The sequence below is a fragment of the Diachasma alloeum genome, unplaced genomic scaffold (assembly GCF_001412515.2).
Source record: "Diachasma alloeum isolate Michigan unplaced genomic scaffold, Dall2.0 Dall_scaffold_00200, whole genome shotgun sequence".
NCBI lineage: Eukaryota > Metazoa > Arthropoda > Insecta > Hymenoptera > Braconidae > Diachasma > Diachasma alloeum.
Window position 1 is genome coordinate 1,381,130 of NW_021680365.1, and position 24,415 is coordinate 1,405,544.

At 36.6% G+C, this 24,415-nt stretch overlaps 1 protein-coding gene across 1 annotated transcript in view; it reads left to right on the forward strand.

Moving 5' to 3' along the window:
* The first annotated feature begins 254 nt into the window (after window positions 1–254).
* Window positions 255–24,415, forward strand: part of LOC107035762 — a 34,817-nt gene continuing 10,656 nt past the window's right edge. The window contains exons 1-6 of the mRNA XM_015253334.1: window positions 255–605; window positions 14,409–14,525; window positions 14,649–16,597; window positions 17,405–18,305; window positions 18,801–19,097; window positions 20,321–20,490. Of these exons, the coding sequence (XP_015108820.1) occupies window positions 14,428–14,525; window positions 14,649–16,597; window positions 17,405–18,305; window positions 18,801–19,097; window positions 20,321–20,490 (3,415 nt within the window). The 5' untranslated portion in view covers window positions 255–605; window positions 14,409–14,427. The remainder of the gene's footprint in view (window positions 606–14,408; window positions 14,526–14,648; window positions 16,598–17,404; window positions 18,306–18,800; window positions 19,098–20,320; window positions 20,491–24,415) is intronic.

Here is a 24,415-nt window from a genome sequence, read left to right on the forward strand (position 1 = left end):
GATTTTTCAAAAATTTATTTAAAAAAAAGTACTAACTAGCAAATGTTTTTTATTAGCTCGCAATTTTCTTCAAAACTACTTCAATGAGGAAAAAAATAAAAATTTGGAATATCTATACTTCAGGGCTAATTGATCGGATCTCAATTTTTTTTCAAAAATCACCATCAGCGCCCCCTACATTCCCTCCACCCCCACCCGGAGAGGACCACCCGCGCAGCCGAATCCCACACACACTCTCGCCAAGTGTAGTCAAGTGTAGTATCCAAAATTAGTAAATAAAGATGGTGGAAGAGGCCGAGTTGTGTGCCGTATCGTTTCTCGCAGAACGTCTTACAAAATGAAGTGGAAACAAATGGAGAAAACGACTGACTGGTCATTAACACGGCTACCAGAGCCCCGGGTTATTTAATTACCTCAAAATCACCGATAATTTTTGTGTAAACACTTGTGAATAACACGTGATTCGGAGTAGAAAAAGAGCCGACAGGATTTTTAAAAAATTACACCCCGAGAAAACGGCGAGACTGAGGGAGAGAGACGGAGATAACTAAAAATTCTGAAAAGGTCCAGTTGCATGAGAGGATAATTTAGCTCCAGAGTTCACGGTAAGGGATATTAAATTTGTTCTATATTTAGGTGAGCTCGAGATTCTCATTGAGTTGTCGTCGTAGGAAAAATAGTGAATAAAAGAGGGTTATTTTTTTCCCTCGGCAATTTATCGAGTGAATTATTCTTAATCCCACGAAGACGTTGAGGAAATTTTGATGATGTGTGGGTGGCTTCAAGTGCTCAACGACTCGACCGAAGAAAGTTTAGTGTCCCTGTTATGCTCATCACCCACACAAAGCTGCAATGTCCCCCTTTCACCAATTATTATTTTTATTCACGAGGAGAAATAGATTGGGGAATTTTTTGTTTATTCATCGCTGGGGGATTATGGGGAATTGCCTCGGGGGTTCTGAGGGTAATCCACTGGTCTAGTCGGTGTAAGGGCTTAACTAAATATCAGTTGGCTATTTCGGTACTCGGGGAACCTACATACCGATCTTGCTGAGAGATACTCAACTTGCATTACATGTTTAGAGGTTTTGAGTCAAGAGTATTGACAGGATGGGCTTCGGGGGTTGACTGAAGGGGTTTGGGGGGATGGGGTCAGACCTGGTGGAGCAGAATTCGGTGATTTTTCACTGGTCGGTTTGGAGTTTTGTTGATGAGGGGGGGTTGGAGGACGCAACCCCAAGCACTCCAAAAAATTTCTAATCTGTGATTTTTTTTCCATAGACCTTTTCATCCTGAGAGTCACCAGATTTCCCGACACTTTTCTCATGTTAATTCCCCCAGGAGTTTCGGACACTTTTACGGAATTTACGTAGGGGAGAGGGGGGTAAAATGGACACTAGACTTTTGTTTTAATTACTCATAACTCAGAAACAAATTTATCAATTGAATTCTGTTTAAGCGCATCACAAAGGGAAAGAATTGTTCTTTGCAATGAAAAAAATATGACATTTTATCAACATTTCAACCCGTCATTAAAATTAAAAAAAAAGTCAAAAGTGTCCATTTTACCCCAACTCCCCCTAATAATTATAATTTTTATTTATTTTTTCGAAGATTTTTCAGTTAGATGAACGGAATAAATATTTTTAGAATGAAAAGGTTAATTCAAACTTGAGACCTGTTTTCTCTCATTGGCTTTATATGAATCCTGTGATTTTTTTCAACTGATATTATCTGACAGAATTGTCTGCTTCATGTTAATTACAATTTTGCTAAATTCGGGGGGGTTTCTTGTTGGGAATTTCGTGAACTACGATAAAGGTCTCTTGATCTCTTGATATTTTTGGTCAAGAATATTGACAGAATGAGTTTTGATGGGAGAGGAATGATTGAGGGGATTTAGGGAGGATCGGGTCAAACTTGGTGGAATAGAATTCTTCAACTTTTTACAGTTCGGTTTGAAGTTTTGTTGATGATGAGGGGTTCAAGGATTAAACCACATGCACTCAAAACAAATTTTTCTCTATCCAAATTCGGAGCTCTAATTTCGCTCATTGATTTCGTAATTATGAATCCTACGGTTCCTTTCAGCTGATATGATCTCACAAAATTGTCTTTCTTCATGTTAATAAAAATTTGACTCCATTCTGAAGTGTTTCTCGTTGAGAATTTCGTGAGCTACGAAAAAAATTTCTCAATATTCTTGGTTACGAATCTCGACTGGATGGGTTTTAGGGGATTTGACTTTATATTATATTGAGGGGATTTGGGGGATGGGATCAGACTTGGTGGAATAGAATTCTTCAATTCTTTACCGTTCGGTTTGAAGTTTTGTTCATGATGAGGGGTTCAAGAATTAAACCCCATGCACTCAAAACAAATTTTTCTCTATCCAAACTCGGAGCTCTAATTTCGCTCGTTGATTTCGTAATTATGAATCCTACGGTTCCTTTCAGCTGATATTATCTCACAAAATTGTCTTCCTTCATGTTAATAAAAATTTGACTCCATTCTGAAGTGTTTCTCGTTGAGAATTTCGTGAGTTACGAAAAAAATTTCTCAATATTCTTGGTTACGAATCTCGACTGGATGGGTTTTAGGGGATTTGACTTTATATTATATTGAGGGGATTTGGGGGATGGGGTCAGACTTGGTGGAATAGAATTCTTTGAATTTTCCCAAGTTGGTTTGGACTGTTATTGATGAATCTAGGTCTGAAGATGTTTATCTAAAACTCCAAGCGCTCAAACAATTTTCTATTTTTTTATCTAATAGGCAAAGTTATCTTCTTCATGTTGATGAAAATTTTAATCCACTTTGGAGCATCTCGTGTGGGGAATTTTATAGGCTACGAAGAAGATCTCTTCATATTTTTGGTCGACAGTATTGAGAGAACGGGTTTTTGGCGGTCGATTGAGGAGATTTGGGAGGGGTGAGGTCAGACGCGGTGGAGTAGATCTGTTTGAATTTCACAACCTGTTTTTGGAATTTTATTGATGATCAGGGCTTTAAACGGACAACGTTGGCCTTATTGGAAATTTTTGGAACTGCGAAAAAAATCTCTTGACATTTCTCGTCAAGAATATGGATAGGATGGATTTTGGGGGGCATGAGGGGGTTTAAGAAGAATGGGGTTAGACTTGATGAAATAGAATTATTTGATTTTGATGAGAAATTTAAAGAGAAAATGACTGAGGAATACCAATTCTTTACCGGAAATTTCGTAAACTACGAAAATATCTCTTGATATTTTTCGTCAAGAGTATTGAGGGAAGACGTGAGGGAATGGAAATGTTTGATTTTTCACAGCTCGTTTTGCGCTTCCCTCAATGATTTAAAGGGATTTGAAGCGACATTTTTTTATTAGTTTCTTGTTATTGCATAAATGACTGAGGAAGTATCCTAAATTTGTCTGAGATAAAAAAATAACTCATGTTTTCCGTTCATGTCTCGAAGTGCTCCTATTACCACAGGTAATGAATTAGATTAACCGATAGTGCCTACGTGACGAGCGCGTCAATGCGGTTGATTCCAAATTAAGTAACGTCGCATGTAATGTGGTTACTTGCTAAAATTGCTAATTGCTTTTCTTACGCACAATGACCTGCGTATGACCAGCAGCACATCAGTCAGTCAGGTTCAGCTCCGTCTCATGTCACTGACTTTTACAAATATGTCATCAATTATTGATGCTGTCCTGAGAAAAAAAAATACTTCTGCCAAGTAAATTTACTTGTCACAAGTAAATGTATATAAATATTTGAATTTGTGGATATGAATGTGTGGATTTTCTTGTAGTTAGTGAATTTACTTGGTAAAAGTAATTTTTTTTCTCAGTGTACTGAACACTGACTAGAATAGCCCTGATCATCAGTGAAATTTCGGAAATTATCATACAAAATTTCTATGCATTTGTATCTGTGATTATACAAAAAAGATCTATTGATATTTTTCATCAAGAGTATTGGCGGATGACTTTCGGGGGGATCGATTGAGGGGATTTGGAAGGGGTGGGGTCAGACGTGAGGGAATGGAAATGTCTGATTTTTGACAGCTCGTTTTGCACTTCCCTCTATGATTTGAAGGGAAAATTTTTGGGGAATTTCTTGTTACAGTTATAAATGACTGAGAAAGTACCTTAAGGCCCGGGTGTACTATCTTTCGAATGTTATCTGGATTTTTTTCATCTTTCGTAATCCAAAATTGTCAATTGAGTGGTACATCATGTAGAAATTTCCAAAAATTATGATAGAATGATTAAAAAAATGAAAAAAATTCTGAACTTTTTCAAAGAGCGTTTTTAATTGAGATTCAGAATGAGTTGAAAAAAGTGGAAATTACAAATATGTGATTCGCTGTGGCAAATTATCTATTAGCTGGCATTTTTCATGGTGGATAACAAAACACTAACTCCTCATGGGAAATGACAGCTAGGTATCTCAATTTTCAAAACAGTGGTATGTATTCATCTGCCGTTTTTATGTGATAAAAGTGTGATTAAAAAATTCTCCAAAATATTACAACTTTTTTCAAAGAGCCTTATCCGCAGTAAATGTCTCTGTGCAGTGTGGGAAAAGATTTACGAAATCAATCTGCCCCCTGCATGATATTGGGTGACAGGCCGCCATTTGTCACCGTAAATCAGATACATTTTTCAATTTCTTGTTATTCAACTTATTCTGAATATAAATTAAAAATGCTCTTTGAAAAAATTAAGAATTTTTGCTACTTTTTTTTTGATTATTCATTCATAATTTAGAAAGAGTCATAAAGAGTGAACATTCAGTCAAGATAAATCCAATTTTGAAGTTGTTTCGGTATGATCTTCGATTACTATGTTCACATTGTAATTTATAAATTTATATTCTCTTTGTCTGAATATCCTGAAAAGAGTGGGTCGTATTTTTCGTGGAATAGAAAAGTTGAGAGGTAGTTTCTATTGGAATCGCAGTGTTTTGACGGTTTGGAATGGAGTACTTGTCTTGATGGTGTATTTTGAAGGATTCGGAGAGGTAGACGAGTCAGTGATCCATCGCGCTCAACCGGAACGATTGACCAATAAATTTATTAGCCACGCATTCCATATTTAGTCTCGCCAGTGATGTCATTACAGCGTGTACGTCGCTGATGACGAATACCGTGTGAACGGTCTGAAGAAATTTTTGGTCTTAGACTGTTGGAAATTAATTTAAATTTCATGGATAACTCAGTAGTAATTTTCAGGGGAAGGAAATATCGAACGCAGGGATAGGCAATAATATTAGATTTTGACAATATTAAAATGGAATTGTCTCCTCATATTGTTCAAAGTTTAACTATATTTAACTAATTTAAAATATTATAGAATTTATTGGCTAAATTCTCCGATTGATGGTGAATAAAATATTTGATAATACTGAAATGTAATTTTTTAGTTAACGAGCTAATTCCAACTTTAGGTACTTGATTTTGGATTATCCAAATAATCGCCAATCTTCCTACCTAAATTATTGGTTGATAGAATATTACGAAAGTTAAATGTACAAATTAATGGTTGCTTTAATATACAAAATTTTCAAGATTTATTTAAAAAATTGACAACTTCACAATTCAGCGGTAATTATGATTGATATGCCTATCACTGATCGAACTCCATTTCGAGGGGTAAAATCATGAAATTTCAAATTGCACTGGAAATTCAGTGAAGTTACAAATTTTTCAGCGGCTGGAAAACGAGAATTCTCCAACTTGCTTGAGTTTGTAAAGAAAGCATGAATATGCAGTACTAAATTACATAGTTTTTTATTAATTCAACATTCAGGAATTCATTTATCTGAATTTTCCCGGTTTTTATTAATTTTCATGGAATAATTGAACTAAAATTTAGCGTTTTCATTGACTTTTCCGTCAAATTTTTAATTTTGAAATATTTTCTATAGAATTTCTTCGGCTCTAATTGTCCAAATTGTTTTTATTATATTTTTCTTTCCTTTTCATGAAGAAAATCAATCAAAAAAACTTGGAAAATTTGAGCCGAGGAAATTCTATAAAAAATACTTCAATAGAATCGGCCAAAAAACTAATAGAAAGTTCAATTGGAATCCAATAGAATTGTCTTGCGAATTCATTAGGTTTCTCTACTAAATTTTTTCATACGTGTCCTATTCATTGCTCCTTGAAAAGTCTACGCGTGATAAAACTAAAAGTAGAAAATAAGGATTGAATTTTCCGGAGAATGAGAAACTTGCAGAGAATAGCATGTGAAATTCCTCAGTACATAATAATAATAATCGTGTGAATCACCTCGAGTGTACCTGACCGACCGTTATGTGACGTTAAATACGGCTGACGTCATCGCGAAGCCAGAATGTTTCTACTGCTATCGTCATGTGTTGGGGATATGCAACTGTTAGCATCATTGTTCCTATTCACCCCTGGGTATTTCATGTGACTTTGAAACGAGCTGTCTTTATGAGTTATCGGTGCAATGGGAGCAGGTGGAGCTCATTAGGATGACCCAACAGCTGGGGGAATTCTCCAATTATTATTTTTCCCCCTGCAATTACTTCTGCAATAACTTTTCAATCATCAATTTCAGTTTCGGAAGTGTTAAAAAATTGTGGCAAATTTTATTGTACGAAAAGCAATCGTGGAGTGAAATGTAATGCAATGAAAAACAATTCATTGTTTATATCATTTTATTAAATTGAATAAGATTTCTTTCCAATTCATTTTGTCGAATTTTAAACTTAGTTGAGTGTTATTGTCATCATTATTCTTATTATTCGTTTCTCCTGTACAACCGATTGTCTTTTTTACAGTTCGATCTCTCCCCTCAGCCCTTCGATAGGATGTTAATAGAACAATTTTATTTACACAGACTTGAATGAATTTGAAACATCACATTTGAAGAAACTATCAGACAGCTCACTTTCAGGGAAATTCATAAAAAATTCGAAATTTTCAACAATCGTCATAAAAATCAAATCAACCAATATAGCTATCGTAATAATATTTTAACTCCGATTTAATGACATCAAAACAAACATTTTAAGCTATGATTGAATTCATTTGAAGCATGATATTCAAAGATATCCCCGGAATTCTGATTTTCAGAAATACAAAATTTTGGAAAATCTTCAAATAAATCGAAATAATGATAGTTGCTATCGCCTTCATCTTCAATTCGCTCTTCACTTCAATTATTAGTCGAATTCTCTTTGATTCATTATCAATATTTATAAGGTATTCATGAGAAAATGAAATTCAATGAATTCCATTTCTTCATTTCAACAAATGAATAGATCAGCGCGCGCATAGATCTTGTAACACAAAAAATCCGCAGCTTAAATTTGCACGATTACAAAGCTTCTATTCGGAAACAAAAAAAATACTATCGCATGTTCTATAATAGTCTCTTAATCAGGATGGAATACGAATGCAATAGACTTTTCGAATGCCGTCAATAGAGTTTCATTTGCGTTAGAATTCGGAAATCCAGAATTTCTAGGATATGGCATGTTAAATGTCCATCCGAGTAGGTTGTAAAACGTAAATAGCCGCATTTGCTACTCAACAAGGTTACGACCTCGACCAAGTAATTCCTGCAAGTTTCATTTAATAATTATTTCTTTTCTCATCGTTTTAAGCATGACCCCAGTGAAATGAGAGTCACTAGGACGTCACCCCCCGGTTTAATGCCCACGCGACGGCACTAACCTGACGCTAAAAATAATCGAACGAAATAATCAAGCATCGAGAACAGAAGCCGGTATAACTCACCTCACACATCTACATGATGTGAAACTATTGATGATTATTGTCAATAATTATTGACCGTTGCTCATCGAATACTTTCATATTCATAATTGGGATGAATACGTCATTCGGAGGGAAGATATTTCGATATTTCTTTGAGGAGTTCTTCTCTATTAAATATTTACGAGTTTAATCACAACGGGGAAGGCTATTTGTTCGATTACTTTCAGGGAAACCCTATAAAACATTAAGACCCCGTAAAACTAGTGTAAAAAGGAAATTTTTGCACTACCTCCATGAAAAGTTCGCTTTTCGTGGTCGTTTTCTGTGCGTAAAGTGACACTTTTTCGCATTTTTTGGAAAGTGTGCGTAAAGTGAAAAAAGTGTGCGTAAAGTAACCACTTTACGCACACTTTTTACTTTACTAGATCTGTGCGCGCGCTTATCTTTTTGTTGTGAAAATGAAGAAATCAAATTTATAAAAGTTCATATACTCATAGATGTTTTATAAATATTGATAATGACTTAAACAGAATTAAGAGAATGAAGAGTGAAGTAACAATGAATAATTTTTAATCTTCGATTAATTCTTTTTTTTTACTTTTTAAAATAATCTGATTAAAATCTGTAATTGTTGAAAAATTAGGGGAGGGTTATGAATTGATTTCCTAGAAAGCTGAAAAAATTTCTTGAATTCTTCGGAAAATTTCAGTTTTCCAGATAACCGTAGATCACAGATTTTTCTCGAATTATTTGGGAAACCAAAGAATTTTCATGAATTTTGTAGAGTTTAGAACTTATGTATGAAAATCTGAAAAGCAAGAATTGATCATTTTGGCGTGTGATAAATATGAAAAAATTAAAATTTGGGAAGTGAAGAATAATTTGTGAGTTAAAAAAATTTAGAAATACTGATTTTTTTTCTCACCATCAACAATTAGGCAATTTAGATGTTTTCATATAAAGATCAACTTCACACATGAAAAAATGAAAAATGTGACGCAGAATTTTTTTTTAGCATTTTAAGAATTTGGAAATACCGGAGTTTTTTTTCAGCGACTACTTCACGTGACTCATTGACCAATCAGAATTGAGGATTAGCGGTCAGGCAGTTTCGAGATATTTCGATATAAAACAACTTCATGTTTCTTTCATCTTTAGTAAATAGGACACACAGTTTTATACTTTACGCACGATTTTATATTTCATGATACCTACCGCTAAATAATGTATTTATGAAACCTTATCGACAGTGTAAATAACCCTGTTATGAGTTCTATAGGGGAGGACAGGGTAAAATGGGCAGTTGAGACTTTTTTTAAATTATTCATAACTCAGAAACAAATGTGTCAATAGAGCTCAGTTTAGGCTCATCACAGCGGGAAAGAATTGTTCTTTGTATTGAAAAAAAAAATTATTAAATTTCATCAACATTTCAACCTGTCACTAATATTTAAAAAAAAGTTAAGTGTCCATTTTACCACAACCTCCCCTACCGTAAACTGATAAAAAAAAATTGAACGCAATGTCATTCTCCTAAAAATTCCTACTCAATGTCCATGAAATTTTAATTCAGTGATAGAGCACTGATATTATATCCCTGTGTCTGAGGTGCTTGTTTACTTTCACACTAGTCATCCATTCACATGTAATTCTAAAATTCATCGAGGCATGCTCTCGCGCAGACATCGAAAGATCAATCTCTCTGATTAATTTCACTTGATCTATTCTATGGAACAATGAACTATCTTGCTACTTCCTTAATTAACTATCGTATTATCTTCCGTAATCATTCGTTGATCCAAGCGGAATGAGATGAGGAAAAGCAATTGAAAGTTGTTGCGTGATATGAATAGAGTGATGGGAGCACCGCTGCCAACTTTTCTTGTTAGAGTTTGATGAATTCTATGAGTGAGAGGAGAAATCCGCTCGTGCTGGGGCCATTCATCAATTCCACTCGTTCCTGCTGACTGATCTAATAGAATTCTTTGGAAATCAGTAGCGAAATGGCAAAACGGCTCGAGTCGATTATGACCATTGAGAGTTTTCAATTAATTTCTCGGAATCTAAGGCCGATTGCGAAATTTTTGTAATAACCTTTTTTATGGAGGGAAATGAGTGCTACAAAAAAGGTTATCACGAAAATTTCGCTATCTCCTTTAGATTCGGGGATATGCCTCGAAAACTCAACTAAGAGCTAAGTCAACTTAAGGTGTTCGCGGCGTGGTCAGGGGAGGTCGAAAAAAGTCAAAAAATTGATGATTTTTTTAATGCATTCTTTGATTGTTTCAAAACCCCTATGCAAAATCTCAGATAGCCTAGGAGAATGGATGAAACACAGGAATTTTTCTAAAAAATGCATTTTAGCACGGGCTCTTATGGGAATTCGGAAAAAAATACATTAAAAATAGAAAAAAAATCGCTATTTTCCTGAAATTTCGCACTTGGGTGGAGCTTTCATGGAGGAATATAAAAAAAAAATCCAAGTGGCTTAGGAGAATTGTTTAGAAGGGATAATTAAGAAACTCATGAAAAATAGGATTTCTGCGTGCGCAAATTGGAATAGCGACAACGTCGCGGTTAGCAATCGTGGAGGGGCAAGCGCGGCAAATACGAATGGAGTTGTGATGATACATTTCGCTGTGGGAAGGAACATAACAGCTGAGTGAATCAGTGCTGCCAACTTGTACCTCGAACGGCACGACGTTGTCACTTTTTCTATCCATATTAATTATTTTACAATTATCCAAAAGACAAGCTAGAAAAATAAAAGAAGGCTTGAAATATGTGGGAAAAAATAGAAAAGTTATTAAAAAAATATTTCGAACACAGAAATGATCGAAATAGATTACAAATTTGTAATTGAAATATCGTTTTTCTGTTCAGCGATTGGTTTTCTGCGAGAGAACAATAGGTTCCCCTACGTCTCACCTCCTACATGGCCAGCCCGCCATAAATACCTTAAATCGTTTTGCCGGTTCGCTAGTGATATTACTCGGCCATTCGATTTACGTCTGGAGTGCCTTACAATTGTGTACCATATTCAGAAAATTATGCGTAATTGATTACGTCGCAATGATCGCAGTAAATTACGTTTCCTTGTATTTCTCATGTCTAAGAGAGATTCAGTTGATTTTCCTCTCTATTTTAACACTCAAGATTTATGGCAATTTAGGACTCCTCACGAAATTCCAGGAATTCCTATAATTAGTCTTCGAGTTAGAATGATTCATGTGATTTTGAAGAAAAAAATCTGACACGATGCGGTTCTGGGCATATGGTCAGACAGTAAAACACACAGATGCACATATGGGTTTTTTTTTCAGAACATCTCGCTTCGCTTCACACCATTTGTGTCACTTTCACCTTAAACCGGGACATTTAAGGACAAATCCAATCTTCTGATTCTCCAACTCTTGAAATTCAGTAGCGAAGAGGTAAAACGGTTCAACACTGAGAAAAAAAAATTACTTTTGCCAAGTAAACTTACTCGCTACAAGTAAATGTACATAAATGTTTGCATTTGAAATGTGTGGATTTTCTCGTAATTAGTAAATTTCCTTGGCAAAAGTAATTTTTTTTCTTAGTGAAGTCGACTCATCCCCCAGTGGAGTTTTTGAGGAATAGTTTGGAATCTAAGAGAGATAGCGAAATTTTCATTATTACATTTGTTGTAGCTCTCAATCGGCGCTACAAAAAAGGTTATAACAACAATTTTGCTATCTCCCGTAGATTCCGAGATATTAATTGAAAACGGGTCAATAGTCAAAATTGACTTCTACCGTTTTACCACTTCGCTACTGAATTATTTATAATATTTCTGTCGGGAATTGGTAAACTAGGTCCAAGTGCGTTTTTTCAAAAATTTTTTTTTTGAAAATCGCATCCGCGAATTTTAGCGATTTAACCAAAACAATGAATTTTGAAAAAATGCACTTATTCTGGTTTCCCAATTCACCACAGATTTATACTACTAATTGTACAATTCATTATTTACTGTTACGTTATTTATACTATTCATTATTTCTCTATTTATACCAAATTTAAATCATTATTATTATTAATTGAGATTTTTTGAGAATTTTGTTCAACTCAATCTTTATCGACGCGTACGAGAAAATTTCATGGAAAAATTTCTATTGCACTTTCTATTTATTTTTAGCCGATTCTATTTTGAAATTTCACGGCTCATTTTGGAAGTTTTTTTAATAGAAATGTCTGGTTGAAAATATTCTGTGGGAAAAATCAATACAATTCGATTTTTCTATACCAGTATTATATTATTCTACTGGAATATTTTTTGTAGAAATTCCTCAGTTCAAATTTTCAGAGTTTTTTTATTTTATTCTTTTAATAAATAGAGAAAAAAAATAGAACGACAAAAACCACAAAAATTCATATCGAGGAATTCTTATAGAAAATGCCTCAATCGAAGAATTTGTAGTGAAAGATGAAATTCTATTGATTTTTTCTTCAAAATAATTCCTATTGGACATTTCGTATAAAAAAAAAAAGCTGCGGAATTCTTCAATAGAATCGGCCAAAAATTGATAAAATATTCAAAAGAAGTTCAACAGAAATTCAATAGAATTTTCTATCGAATTCGCTAGGTTTTTCAATTAAATTTTCCCGTGCATCTCTGATTCTGTGAACTTAAACAGTGAATATATTTGGAGTAAAAATCCATTCAGGAAATATGGAATAATTTGCCAAATTCGATAATTTTGTCGACTCTTCATTACCTCACAAACATTGTTCAAAGGCCTTGAACAAGTGACTTGAAATTCTGGCGTCACTCCATCAAAATGTTGAACGAAAAACGTATCTCGTTGAGTACCAGATTTCAAATGTGTTAGTATTTGTATTGCGAATTTTGCCTGGTGCCGGTTTTCGAAACAAGACCTCCACACATGTGTGTTTTAAACTTGTCGGTTCTTTTTTTTTGCTAGTGAAGTGAGTAAAAGCCAAGAAGAAACGACAGGGCGACACACGGCGTCTTCTGTGCACCGAAAATAAACCTTCCACTACATTCTCGTTCTGTCTTTTCATCTAGGTCCCGATCAGATCGGCGAGACGCTTGGCTCGTAGGTTTTACTGATGAAAGATTGAAAAAAACAATTGGAAGAATTAGGAAAAAATAAATTAGCTGGGGGTCGAGGAAGGCGTTTGACATTTGTGATTTTCCATTATTAATTCTCGTATTTATTTTCGAAGGATTTGTATTCGAAATTTACAGAGTAGTTAAGCTAAATATGTTGGGCAAGACGAGTGATAAAATTTGGCGGATATGGATTTTGAAACCAGTCGTTAATGGGTGGTGGAAGTTTTGTTTGTTGAGTTTCTCGAGAATATCTCAGGATCTGAGATGTTCTCTACCATGACGCGATCTTATGAAGATCTTTTTTCAAATGTAAACTGCGATCTACAGAACGTCGTTATAACAATTTTCATCACTTGTGCGTAAAGTGAAATTTTGCGCACGCTTTGCGTAAAAAACACTTTTCTGTGATACCTGCCAGAAAAGTGCACTTTTCGGAACGGTTTAGTATGCGTAAAGCGATTGTTTTCGGCACGGGTTGCGTAAAGTGCGACGTGTGTAAAATTTTGTAAATCGCCGACCTTTTTCTTATAATAAATTGTATGAGTTTTTTTGTAGTATATTGTGTTATTAATGCGTAAAGTTTCTATTTTTCAAATCCTATTTTTTGTGATACCTGCCGAGTTCATTGTTCAGAACGGTAGTAAACTATAAAGGGAATTCACGAGAATTCACTTTACGCACGCCTGTGAACTTTCCGCACGCCCTGCAGAAAACAACCGTTTTCGTTCTTCAATCGCATGCTAAACCGTTTCGAAAAGTGCACTTTTTAGGCAGGTATCCTATTCTAAAAAGAACATACGCCGTAAGCTGTAGCGTAACGCTCATCCCTCGAATTTCAGTGGCCGAACATTTGGATCCGCCCGCACGTGTTCGACTTCGGTCAGCTTTCGGTTTTCGTGTCACGATTTGTCTTTAACACGCGCGCTCAAGCGCACGATCGTTCTTGTGGAAAAAAATTGGCGTTTTGCAAGTCCCTCGACACGAAATAGTATATTTCGTAACGAGTGCAAAAAACATTTTTTCACGAGTTACGAACAATATTTTTCATCACAATGTGGCGGAAATTGGACTTTTAGGCACGCGGAGCGTGCCGAAAAGTTCACTTTTCGTCACAGCGTGATGAAAATTAATATACACACCTCGCCATGGAAAACATATCGCCCTCCCCCACGTGCTGCCATCCTCGCCTTCGGCTCGGAAGGCAATCTTGCACGTGGGGGACGGTGATCTGTTTTCCAAGGCTTGGGCATGCGTAATGTAGTATTTTTGACCCGTGGGAGGTGTGTTGCTCGCCGGACGCGAGTGCCCAAAAGTCGAAGAACCCTTTTCCCACGAGTGTCAAACCCTATTTTCCCTCACAATGTGTGCGCGCGGAGCGTGCGTAAAATTTTCCTTTACGCACGAGTTCTGAAATACACTAATTTCATCACAATGCGTGATTTACGCACAGTCCGCGTGCGCAAAACGTCACTTTACACCTCGCGCGATGAAATATACTCTCGTACGTCTCGTACTTTCGTACGTGTTTTCTCATCCTCGTCACTAAGATTGGAATATGATCCTGTTGCAGCTCCTACAAATTCCTCAAAATGGTGGTCGGAGAAGCGAGCATACACAACATAATGGGAGGGATGGAGAGCACCGGTGGTGTGCGCCTCCACAACCACAAAAGAAAGTTGAAACAAAGGTAAAGAAACACCCCCAAACTAACCACCACCTCCCCTGAGACCAAATCCTACCCCGGACCAATGCAATCACCCCCGCGCGAGCCCCCCAATATCAACTCTCTCTCTCTCTTTCTCTCCCCCAGGTTCGATATAATAAAAAAACTGGGTCAGGGTACCTACGGCAAAGTCCAACTAGGAATAAACAAAGAAACCGGTCAAGAGGTAGCGATAAAAACCATAAAGAAATGCAAAATAGAAACCGAGGCGGATCTCATCCGAATACGTCGCGAGATCCAGATAATGTCAAGCGTCCAACACCCGAACATAATTCACATCTACGAGGTGTTCGAGAACCGCGAGAAGATGGTCCTAGTCATGGAGTACGCAGCAGGGGGGGAGCTCTACGACTACCTGAGCGAGAGGAAAGTCCTGGCAGAGGATGAGGCCCGTCGAATATTCCGACAGATCTCCATAGCTGTCTTCTACTGTCACAAGCACAAGATCTGTCACAGAGATCTCAAGCTGGAGAACATTCTTCTCGACCAGTCTGGCAACGCGAAGATCGCTGACTTTGGTTTGTCGAATGTCTTCGACGATCACAGACTGTTGAACACCTTCTGCGGCAGCCCCTTGTACGCAAGCCCAGAGATCGTTAAAGGAACCCCTTACCACGGTCCTGAGGTTGACTGCTGGAGTCTTGGTGTCCTTTTGTATACACTTGTCTACGGTGCCATGCCCTTCGACGGCTCCAACTTCAAAAGACTCACCAGACAGATATCGGCGTCTGATTACTTCGAGCCAAAGTGCCCTTCGCCGGCTTCTCCCCTCATCAAAGACATGTTGACCAAGTGCCCTTCGAGACGAGCTGACATTGAGAGGATATGCTGCCACTGGTGGGTCAACGAGGGATACGATCAGAACTGCCTTGACATCGCTGAAGATCTGGCAGCTCAGACACCAGTTAGACTTGATCTGCTGTTGTCTTTGGTGCCGCAATCGGCGAGTGCTGACAAACTAGTCGTGGGAGATCCCAGACCTGAACCACCTGTCTCTAGCATGTCGTCGGAGACTCTAGGCCCAACGAGGTGTCACTCCGTTGGGAGTCTGATGGAGTTGGACAGATCGACTGATGACAAGCTCAGGGATATTGTCGAGGGAATGGAAGAGGAGAGGACTTCGGCTTCGGGTGAGACGAAAAGAAAGCTGGAGTTGACTCCCTCGATGGAGGAGACTGTCGCTGCTGGGACTAAGAAGAAGGAGAGGTCCAGGAGGAAGGAGAAGGATGGAGAGGAGAGGGAAACTAGGGCTTACAGATCGTCTTCCAGGCATCACTCGGCGCCGATTGGGGCCGCGATCACTGAGGAACCTATGGAGGTGGATCTGAGGGATCCGGAGTCGGCTGATGCCCTGTTGGAGATGCTGAAGGAGGCGCAGGGGACTAAAGAGAGGAGCAAAACTCCGCTTGTTGGGGGGAGTGAGACTGGTGGGGGTGGTAAGCCGGTAGTTAATAGTCTAGAGGAGAAGTTCGTGGCGGAGAAGAGTCCTAAGGCTTCGGTTAAACCTGAACACGTTGAAGAGAAGGAGGGGGAGACACGTGAACAGAATCAGAATGCTGGGGCTAGAGAGTCAGAGGCTGGTGCTGAAGTTCTTCATCATAATTTAGGGGATAAGGTGCAGAATGAGGAGAAGACTTTGAAGAAGAAGGCGTCTGTGGATGAAGATGCTGCTGTTGGGCCTGCTAAACCTACCGAGAGGAGGAGGTCCAAGATCTTTGAGACTGCTGAGAAGTTCAATCAATTGGCGAGTAGTGCCTCGATGGAGCCGGATAAGGCCAAGAAGATCTTCATACCTGGGGTCAATGTTGGGGGGGCGAAGAGGGCGTTCGAGAGGAAGGCTAGTCTGTCGTCGATCGCTCCACCTGCTGCTGGGAAGCAGAATGTCAAGGTGGTCATTGATGTGGCTGGGGAGAAGAAACAGGAGAAGGTGGAGGAGAAAACTGGGGGCAGTGAGGGGCCTGCTAAGGGAGGCGATCACGCGGAGGAGGATCGCAAACGGGAGGAAGAGAAGAAGAGGGCAGTGGATATAATCTCAGGTGAGAATTGGGGTTTGGGGATTAGAGATTAAGGATATCCAAGGATTTTTTGCGGTTTGGTACAGACCACAATATAGATTCAACAATTTCTGGAGTTCTCGGTGAAAATTTTCATCAATTCATTTGTTAATTAAATTGAGGGAGAAAAAGTAGAACAAAATCGTGAATATTCAGCGCCATTCAAGTTACGTTTTGCAGAATTATTTTTTTTAACGTTCGTTGCTTATGAATAAATACTAGAAATTTTTCAAACTTTTGGAAACCGTTTTTTTTAGTTGTGGAATCGATTTCTGGTAAAATTCTGAATATGAATAAATTTGCTACGATTCCGTACAAATGATTTTAATGGTGGAAAATTGATTGTTTATAAATTATTTATAAAAAATGCTCGTAATTAAAAACAAACTTTATAATTTTTTTTTCAGATTTCTAAAATGTTAAATTTAAAATCTTTTAAATCAATTTTACGTAATTTAATTGAAAAATTTGATACCATTTTTGTGAAAGAAGATCCTCCGAAAAATGTTTCCACTCCCTCTGCATTCTCAGATATTTTGCAAATACTTTAAAGTAAATTCAATAAAAAATTGCCATAAAAATTCATAATTTCAAATTTTGCCCACAATTAAAATCCACCAAAAACCGATTTCATGCAAAAAAAATCAGATTAAAAATTTAGTTTGACTGATGAAATCCCTCACTGATTCAATAAAAAAAAATTCAATAAAGAATGAAATTCCCTCTCATTTCCTCAATAATCCTCTCGAACCCCTCTCAACCATCTCACCCTGAACTCGTTGATTTCAGGTGCTCTGGGCAAGCCCCCAATAAAGAAGACCCTGAACGGTTCGCCCCCGCTAACCCCACAGATCCCAGACCCGAAAAAACTTGGATTGAAGATCCAAGTGGGTCCGAACGACGTGAGGAACGCCACAATCTCAATAACAACTCCAGTAGACGAGAAGTACCCCGAGTTCGAGGTAACATCTGGCAAACCAGTGATCGACCACTCGTTTCCCGCATCCCCAGGGTCCAAGAGCCTGGATACATCCCTGTCAGAGGAGCCAACCATGTCCAGCAAGATGGAGATAACCCTGAAGAGCGCGACACTCCCGAGACAGAGGAAAACGAGTAAAGCAGAGATTGTCTTGTCCGGTTTCAAGCCCCCCTTCAAGTCTGAAGTGGAGGCGAAGATTGACGCCTTCCACCCCCAGAAATTGAGGACCCAGAGGTCAGAAGTTGCTTTCCCAGTGGCTGGTGTTGTTCCCCAGGCCAGCAGATCGGCCAGTCTGGAGCCTGAGAACCGAGGGAAATCGAGTATGAAGGAGAGAATCATCCCCATCTCTGTGGAAGGTGGACACCAGAGCCCCCCACCTCACTCTAAGCCCCCGATGCCCCAGAGGTCGTTATCCCAGAAGTCAGGGTCCCTCTCCAGGCAGTCGACTGCTGACTCTGACACCGACAGTGCTCTTGGCTCGACTGTGGGCCCTGAACCCATCAGGAAGAGCCCCAGGGAGTACATCATTCCCATTGCTGTCGAAGGGGGCGGCTATGTCACACCCAGGTCAGGGAGCTTGGAACCAGAGAGCAAGAACAGCACTCCCACCAGTGTTAATGCACCCAGATCCAAGTTCGGGAGACCTAGGAGGATGGGCTCGCTGCTCTCTGATGCTAGCGAAGATGAGTCGCCTTTCTCAACTCTTCACAGGTAAATTGGCATTTCATCACGCACGAAAAAATTTAATAGAAACACCTATCAAATTCGTTAGAAAATTCTGTTGCCCTAGAAAATTCTTATCAAGAAAAATTTAAAAAAAAATCCTGATCAAATTCTCTTACAAAGCCACTACAATTTCTTAGAATGTTCTCATCACCAAGACAATTAAATATTAAATAGCACATGTCAATGGAATCGAATCTGATTTTTAGTAATTGTAAATTTACCGCAAAAATGATCATTTTCTATCAATGAAAATAAACGAATCATTTCCCTCACTTCTTTTCATTCCACTTTAATTTTTCCTCCGTCTTGGCCATTCAAATTGCGTTAAAGTTCTAGATGAACATCACAAAATTTTCACATATTTGTTCAATTCCAAAACTATATTCCCTCCTAAGAACAATTATCATTTGAACAATATCCAAGTTATTTTATTGCACGACGAATATTAATCCCCAAAAAATTGTGTTATCGTTATTCCAGAGATAGCGATGACCTCCTGCAGAGGCACATGCATCGCCTCAGGAGTTCTCGACCCTCGAAGCAAGCCCCAGAGCACGCAGACAGTCTCTCCTCCGGGGAAGACGACGATGACGATGGTTTTGAGTTACTGACAGCTGAGAATTTATTCTCAACCCTATTGTCACGGGTGAGAAGTTTGACTCAACGTCTGAATGTCGATGATAACAGGGGCACAGGCTTCCCCAGGAGTAGATTGCTGGACAGATTGGGGTCGAACTCCTCTCAAGGATTCTGGGGACTTCACGAACCACTTTCAAGGTATTAAAATGTTTTTCTTTATAGAATAAAAATTTTGCTGGAGGTATAAAATTATTTAGCAAATCATCCACAATTCATCAATGAATTCTAACATATTCCTTCATTCGTGCAAGCTACGAGTGCTTCAGTGAAACGGAGATAATCACAACGTGAGTCAATCAGTGAAGAAATCAAATTCAAGAAAATAATTAGAAGCATTATTCGCTATTTTTTCGGCTAGTGTCACTTTAATTTTCATCTTTATTCACGTCTTCATGGCTCACGGTAATTCAGATAATCTATTAATGTATCTCGTAGTATCAGAGATTACTGCACTGGTGTTTGAATCTCCAAACCACTGTTTCATCGCTGTTGAGCACATGAAAGTATTGAATCAGTTGGAGCATAAAAATAAAGTGAGACTGAGATGCTTGAGGTTCACAGAATATTCTGTTGGAGTCAACTGCTTCCACTCGAGCACGCTTATCAATGCACGAGCTTATCAATCACAGTCGAGTAGAGTATTTTCACTATTTTTGGAGTCAATTAAGTCATGACACACTTGATGTTTACTTTCTCCTTTTGATGTTATTTTCTGGGTGTTTTGAGAGAACTTGAAGGAAATCTTTATATTGTGTAAATTACTTTTGAATTAGTTTGTAAATGGGTATGTAAAAATTTAATAAAACACCCTGCGTTTTTTCTAGGAATTTCGATTGCATTTTTATAAGAATTCTCTTGAGTTTTGTTGAAATTTTATTGAATGATTTCATTGTTTTTTTGGGTCAATTCTGTTGAAGATTACACAACTGTACTTTGTTATGTTTGAAAGAGATAATTGATTGAACAAAGCCCAAAGATTTTTATTTTTCTATAAAGAAATGGGAAGAAATTCTTGAATATAAGTTTTCCACATTTTTTTCACTGGATTTTTATTCATTTCTCATTTCGTAATGATAACCCAAGAGAAAAAACTGAGTTACACAGAAAAATGTACATTTTTAAATAGAATTTGAATAGAATTCCACTAGAATCCTTATATAATTTCAATAAAAATTTAATAGAGTTTCTCGCATAAAACACTGACTTTTTTAATTAATCATCTTCAAATAATTTGGCAATCTCTCCTAAATCCCGAGATATGAGAGAAACTGGTCTTGAAGTGAAACAACCTCACTGAGGTTTATCCCTAGAACTCGTCAATAAAAGAAGAGAAAAAGTAATCTGTTTGAATTACCTTACAGGCGGATGACAGAAACACCATTCAGACGTTCAATGAGTCGCGACACTGACAGATTTGGTAGAAAGGATTCAGCAATGTCGTCGAACCCAGGAACCCCCAACAGCCTAGGCAGGAGTACGCCTTCTCGTGAAAGTATGTTCGACGCTGGATCCTCCAACACCCTACCCAGAGGTAAGAGCGTGCGACACTTTAATTCATCTACTATTTACGGTGGAACAGATTTTTGAATTGAAGAGTTTGTGATGCAGTTTAAGGATATCCAAGTACTTTGGCTATTTTTTCTCCAGCGAAATGCTTTTCTATTTTTGTATTCGAACATCAGAGCTTTCATTTCAGCCTCACTTGACCCTAAGTTTTCGGACATTTTACTATTATTTTATTATTATTATTTATTTATTCTTATTATTATTATTATTATTTTTACATGTTTACCCTCTCGGGTTTTTACATTTTGTTTCCTTCCCCAACCCCATACAAAAATAGAAAATACAAAATTGAAAGTTATGAAAAATAAAGGATTTGAATGCCATGTGGGCCAGTGTAATATAATAAAATACATTGACTGTGATTTTATTATTTATTACTTAAACTATGCAGGTCTAAAAATCTGAAAAAAATTAGAAAGTTTACTTTTGCGGGAAAGATTGATGAAATAATAAAAAATTGCATTTTTCAAAATTATGAGCATTTTCTAAAAATAAATTATAAACAATCAATTATCCACCATAAAAATCATTGCTCGGAATTTTGTCAAATTTATTCATATTCAGAATTTTACTAGAACTTGATTTCATGCCTAAAGAAATAAGTTTATACAATTTCAATTGTGTAGTTATAAGCAATAAATGTGTAAAAAAATAATAATTCTGTCCGAAATGTTATTTTAATGACGCTGAAATTTTTCTCACGGAATTTAATTGACAAATTTAATGATTGAAAATGGTAGAATCTACAGTGCGGTCTGTACCAAACTGTAAAATAAACTTGGATATCCTTAATGTTGACATTTTATCATCGGAGAAAATTCAAACATTTTTTTCACATACTTCAAATTTAAAAATCCACTAGAAGAAATTCTATTCGTTTTCTGCTGTCAATAGATTTCTTCATCAAAATGATTTCGATAAAATTTTCTATCAATTTTATTCATTCATTTCGAATCACTCGATAAACTGCATACTCAATCGAAATCGATCCACCGCAAAATCAGAATAAATAAACCGATAAATACCACTGAATCAAAGAGACACACATAATTGATGTTGTATCATGTTGTGGCACGCCTTCTCAGAAGCTTGAAGATCATGTGATTAGCCAGTAGTTTCGCTTCCGCAACTTCTCTATGACAATAAAAATTTTCCCTCTGTTTTTATCAACTAGTACTTACGAACAGTAAAACTGCAAAGCTTCTGTAGAGTCGTGAGACATCTCTATTGAAATAAAATCAAACGTTTCATCATCCACTCGATGAACATGACTGACGAATAGGTGACGAAACGTTTGGATATATGAAATTTTGTATGCCTAGTACCTATTAGCTGTTGTCGAGTCGTTGATAGACAAAGCACATCTTTTTTCTGTTAATTTTTTTTTTGTGGTTTATTCACCTCTGTCATACATCTTTAAATTGTCTTTGATACCCAATAATTACATCATTTACTTTTTGCCTGTAGATGTTTTTGCACATTTCGTACTAACAAGTAGGTGATTACAGAATGAAAAATCCAAGGGATGAGATGATGTTGAATTAGTTGTTGGAGTTAGTCAAGTTCCTTGGGCGAATTGGGAAGATTTATTCGTTGAGTTTTTGGTTGTGAGCAGAATATTTATTAATTAATCATGTGTTGAGAAATTTAATTGAAAAACCTAGCGAATTCGCTAGACAGTTGCATTCGATTTTTGTTGAATTTTCTGTTAATTTTTGGCAGATTCTATTGACATGTTGAATAGAAAATATTCTGCAGAAGAAGTCAATCGAATTAGATTTTTCTGTACACTGTATTCTATTGAAATATTTTATATGAAATTTCCTCGGCTCAAATTTTCTGCTTTTTGTTTGATTTTCTTGATGAAAAGAAAAGAAAAATAGAATTTAAAAAACTAAAAAACTTGAGCCAAAGAAATTCTATAGAAAAATCGAATTCTATTGACTTTTTCGATAGAATATTTTGTATTGAAAGTTCAGTAGAAATCTAATAGAATTGTCTAGTGAATTCACTAGGTTTTTCTATTATTTTTTTTACGTAATGATAACAAGAACGATTTGTAGTGGAGGCCGAGTCGGATGAGTCTTTAAGAAGGAGTTGATTCTCTGATAACTATCTTCGAATTTGAAGAAGAGTGTAAAATGTTTATGGAGATCAAACTGAAATTTTGAAACGTCAAATTTGATGAAAATCTACGAAGTTTTCCAAAAAAAATTATGAATTCGTTGAATTTTTCAAAATTTTATTTCGAATTGAGGCCCAAATGGATTATCTTTCGAATGTTCTCACGATTTTTTTTCCATCTTCATAATCTAGAATGTATCACAATTTCCATTGCATTTGACATCACGCAGTAGTCCCTAAAAATTATGATTGGAGAATAAAAAAAGAAGAAAAAAGTGAAAATTTTCAAAAAGTGTTCTTAATAAAGATTGGTAAATAGGTCTTCTAGAGAGAAAATTGGAAATGGATAATGTATCATGGTAATTAATGATCTATCAATCATTGGATACTGTGACAAATTAAGACCTAACAGCCATTAGTTACAGCAAATTATTAATTAGCAGCCTCCCGAGGTGTTTCAAAGTTCCAAAACAATTTCAGGATTTTTGAAATTTGGAAATCTTGACATTCTCTGTACAATCCTAGTACAATAGCTCCAAATCTCAAAAAAATCCTCACAAGGCTTCTAAATCCTATAAAATCTCGATGTATTTTAGCAATTTCACGAGGTCTTTCAAATGTTCATAATAACTTCAAAATTGTTGAAATCGACGTGCCTCAAAAAATCCAAAGAGGAATTTTTTAAAAATTCCTTGAACTGAATGAAGTGAATCTTCTCAATCTCCCTTTATCCACATCTCTCTCCACTCTCAATAAGTTGTAGTTGTTGTCACGTCCAGAGCATGAATGCACGTAAATTAAACCCCATGGCAACTTCATTCAAATAAAGTACTGAATATTAGAAAAAATATGTACCTGCAAGTCCTGCAAGAGAGTTGAAATTGAACAAATAGGAAATGACAATTGAATTAATAGCTTACAATCTTATCTAAACCCGTTAGATTTATTTTCACTGCTGCGTTGCTTATGTACGAATTCTGTTCACATCATTTTACTTAATTACCTTCATTCATTGTAACAGCGTAATAGCAAATGTCCCGGAAGAAAATGACCTAGCATCTACCAGAGTTATTAGAGCATGGAGTTTTCTTTTACAAACACGTCCATATACAACAAATTCATGAAGACATTACTCTGTGTCCATTGGAATAGTAATCGTTCTGATGATATTTATTTAAAGTCATATGAAACCACCTTCATTCATTCAAGTAGTATCATTTTTTTTTATTCAAAGTCCCTTCGAGCTGTTTAAAAGTCTATCGTCGACTCTTCAATCAGTTGGAGAAATTATTTTTCGAATATTCATTTCAACGATTTCATTGACGATCACTGACTGATAGTTGACAGACTGTATTTTCGGTAAGAGATATCTCATTGGAACTAAATAAATTGCATAAACGGTAATTTTTTATTCATCATGAATTGATTTGATTAAATTCTCAAGATTTCTCAATTTGTGTAACAAAAAAAATATATTTTTGATTTGTCAAAATATAAAAATCAAATGCAGTTTACAATCCCTTCAAGTAATTGATGTTTTCGGTCTGTGAAGGAATAGAGAATTTTATTAAAAAATGAGATTATCAGCGGAACTGTACGTAACATATCATGAGGCAGTGCAATAGTAATTAATTTCAGGGGAAAATGTCAAGTTCAGGACAAAAGGTCTCTCATAATTTTCTCCTAGAAGTAATCATTATTGGGATGAAGATTATATTTAACAGAAATGTTATATTTCACTGATAATTCTTCCATTATGTTCAATT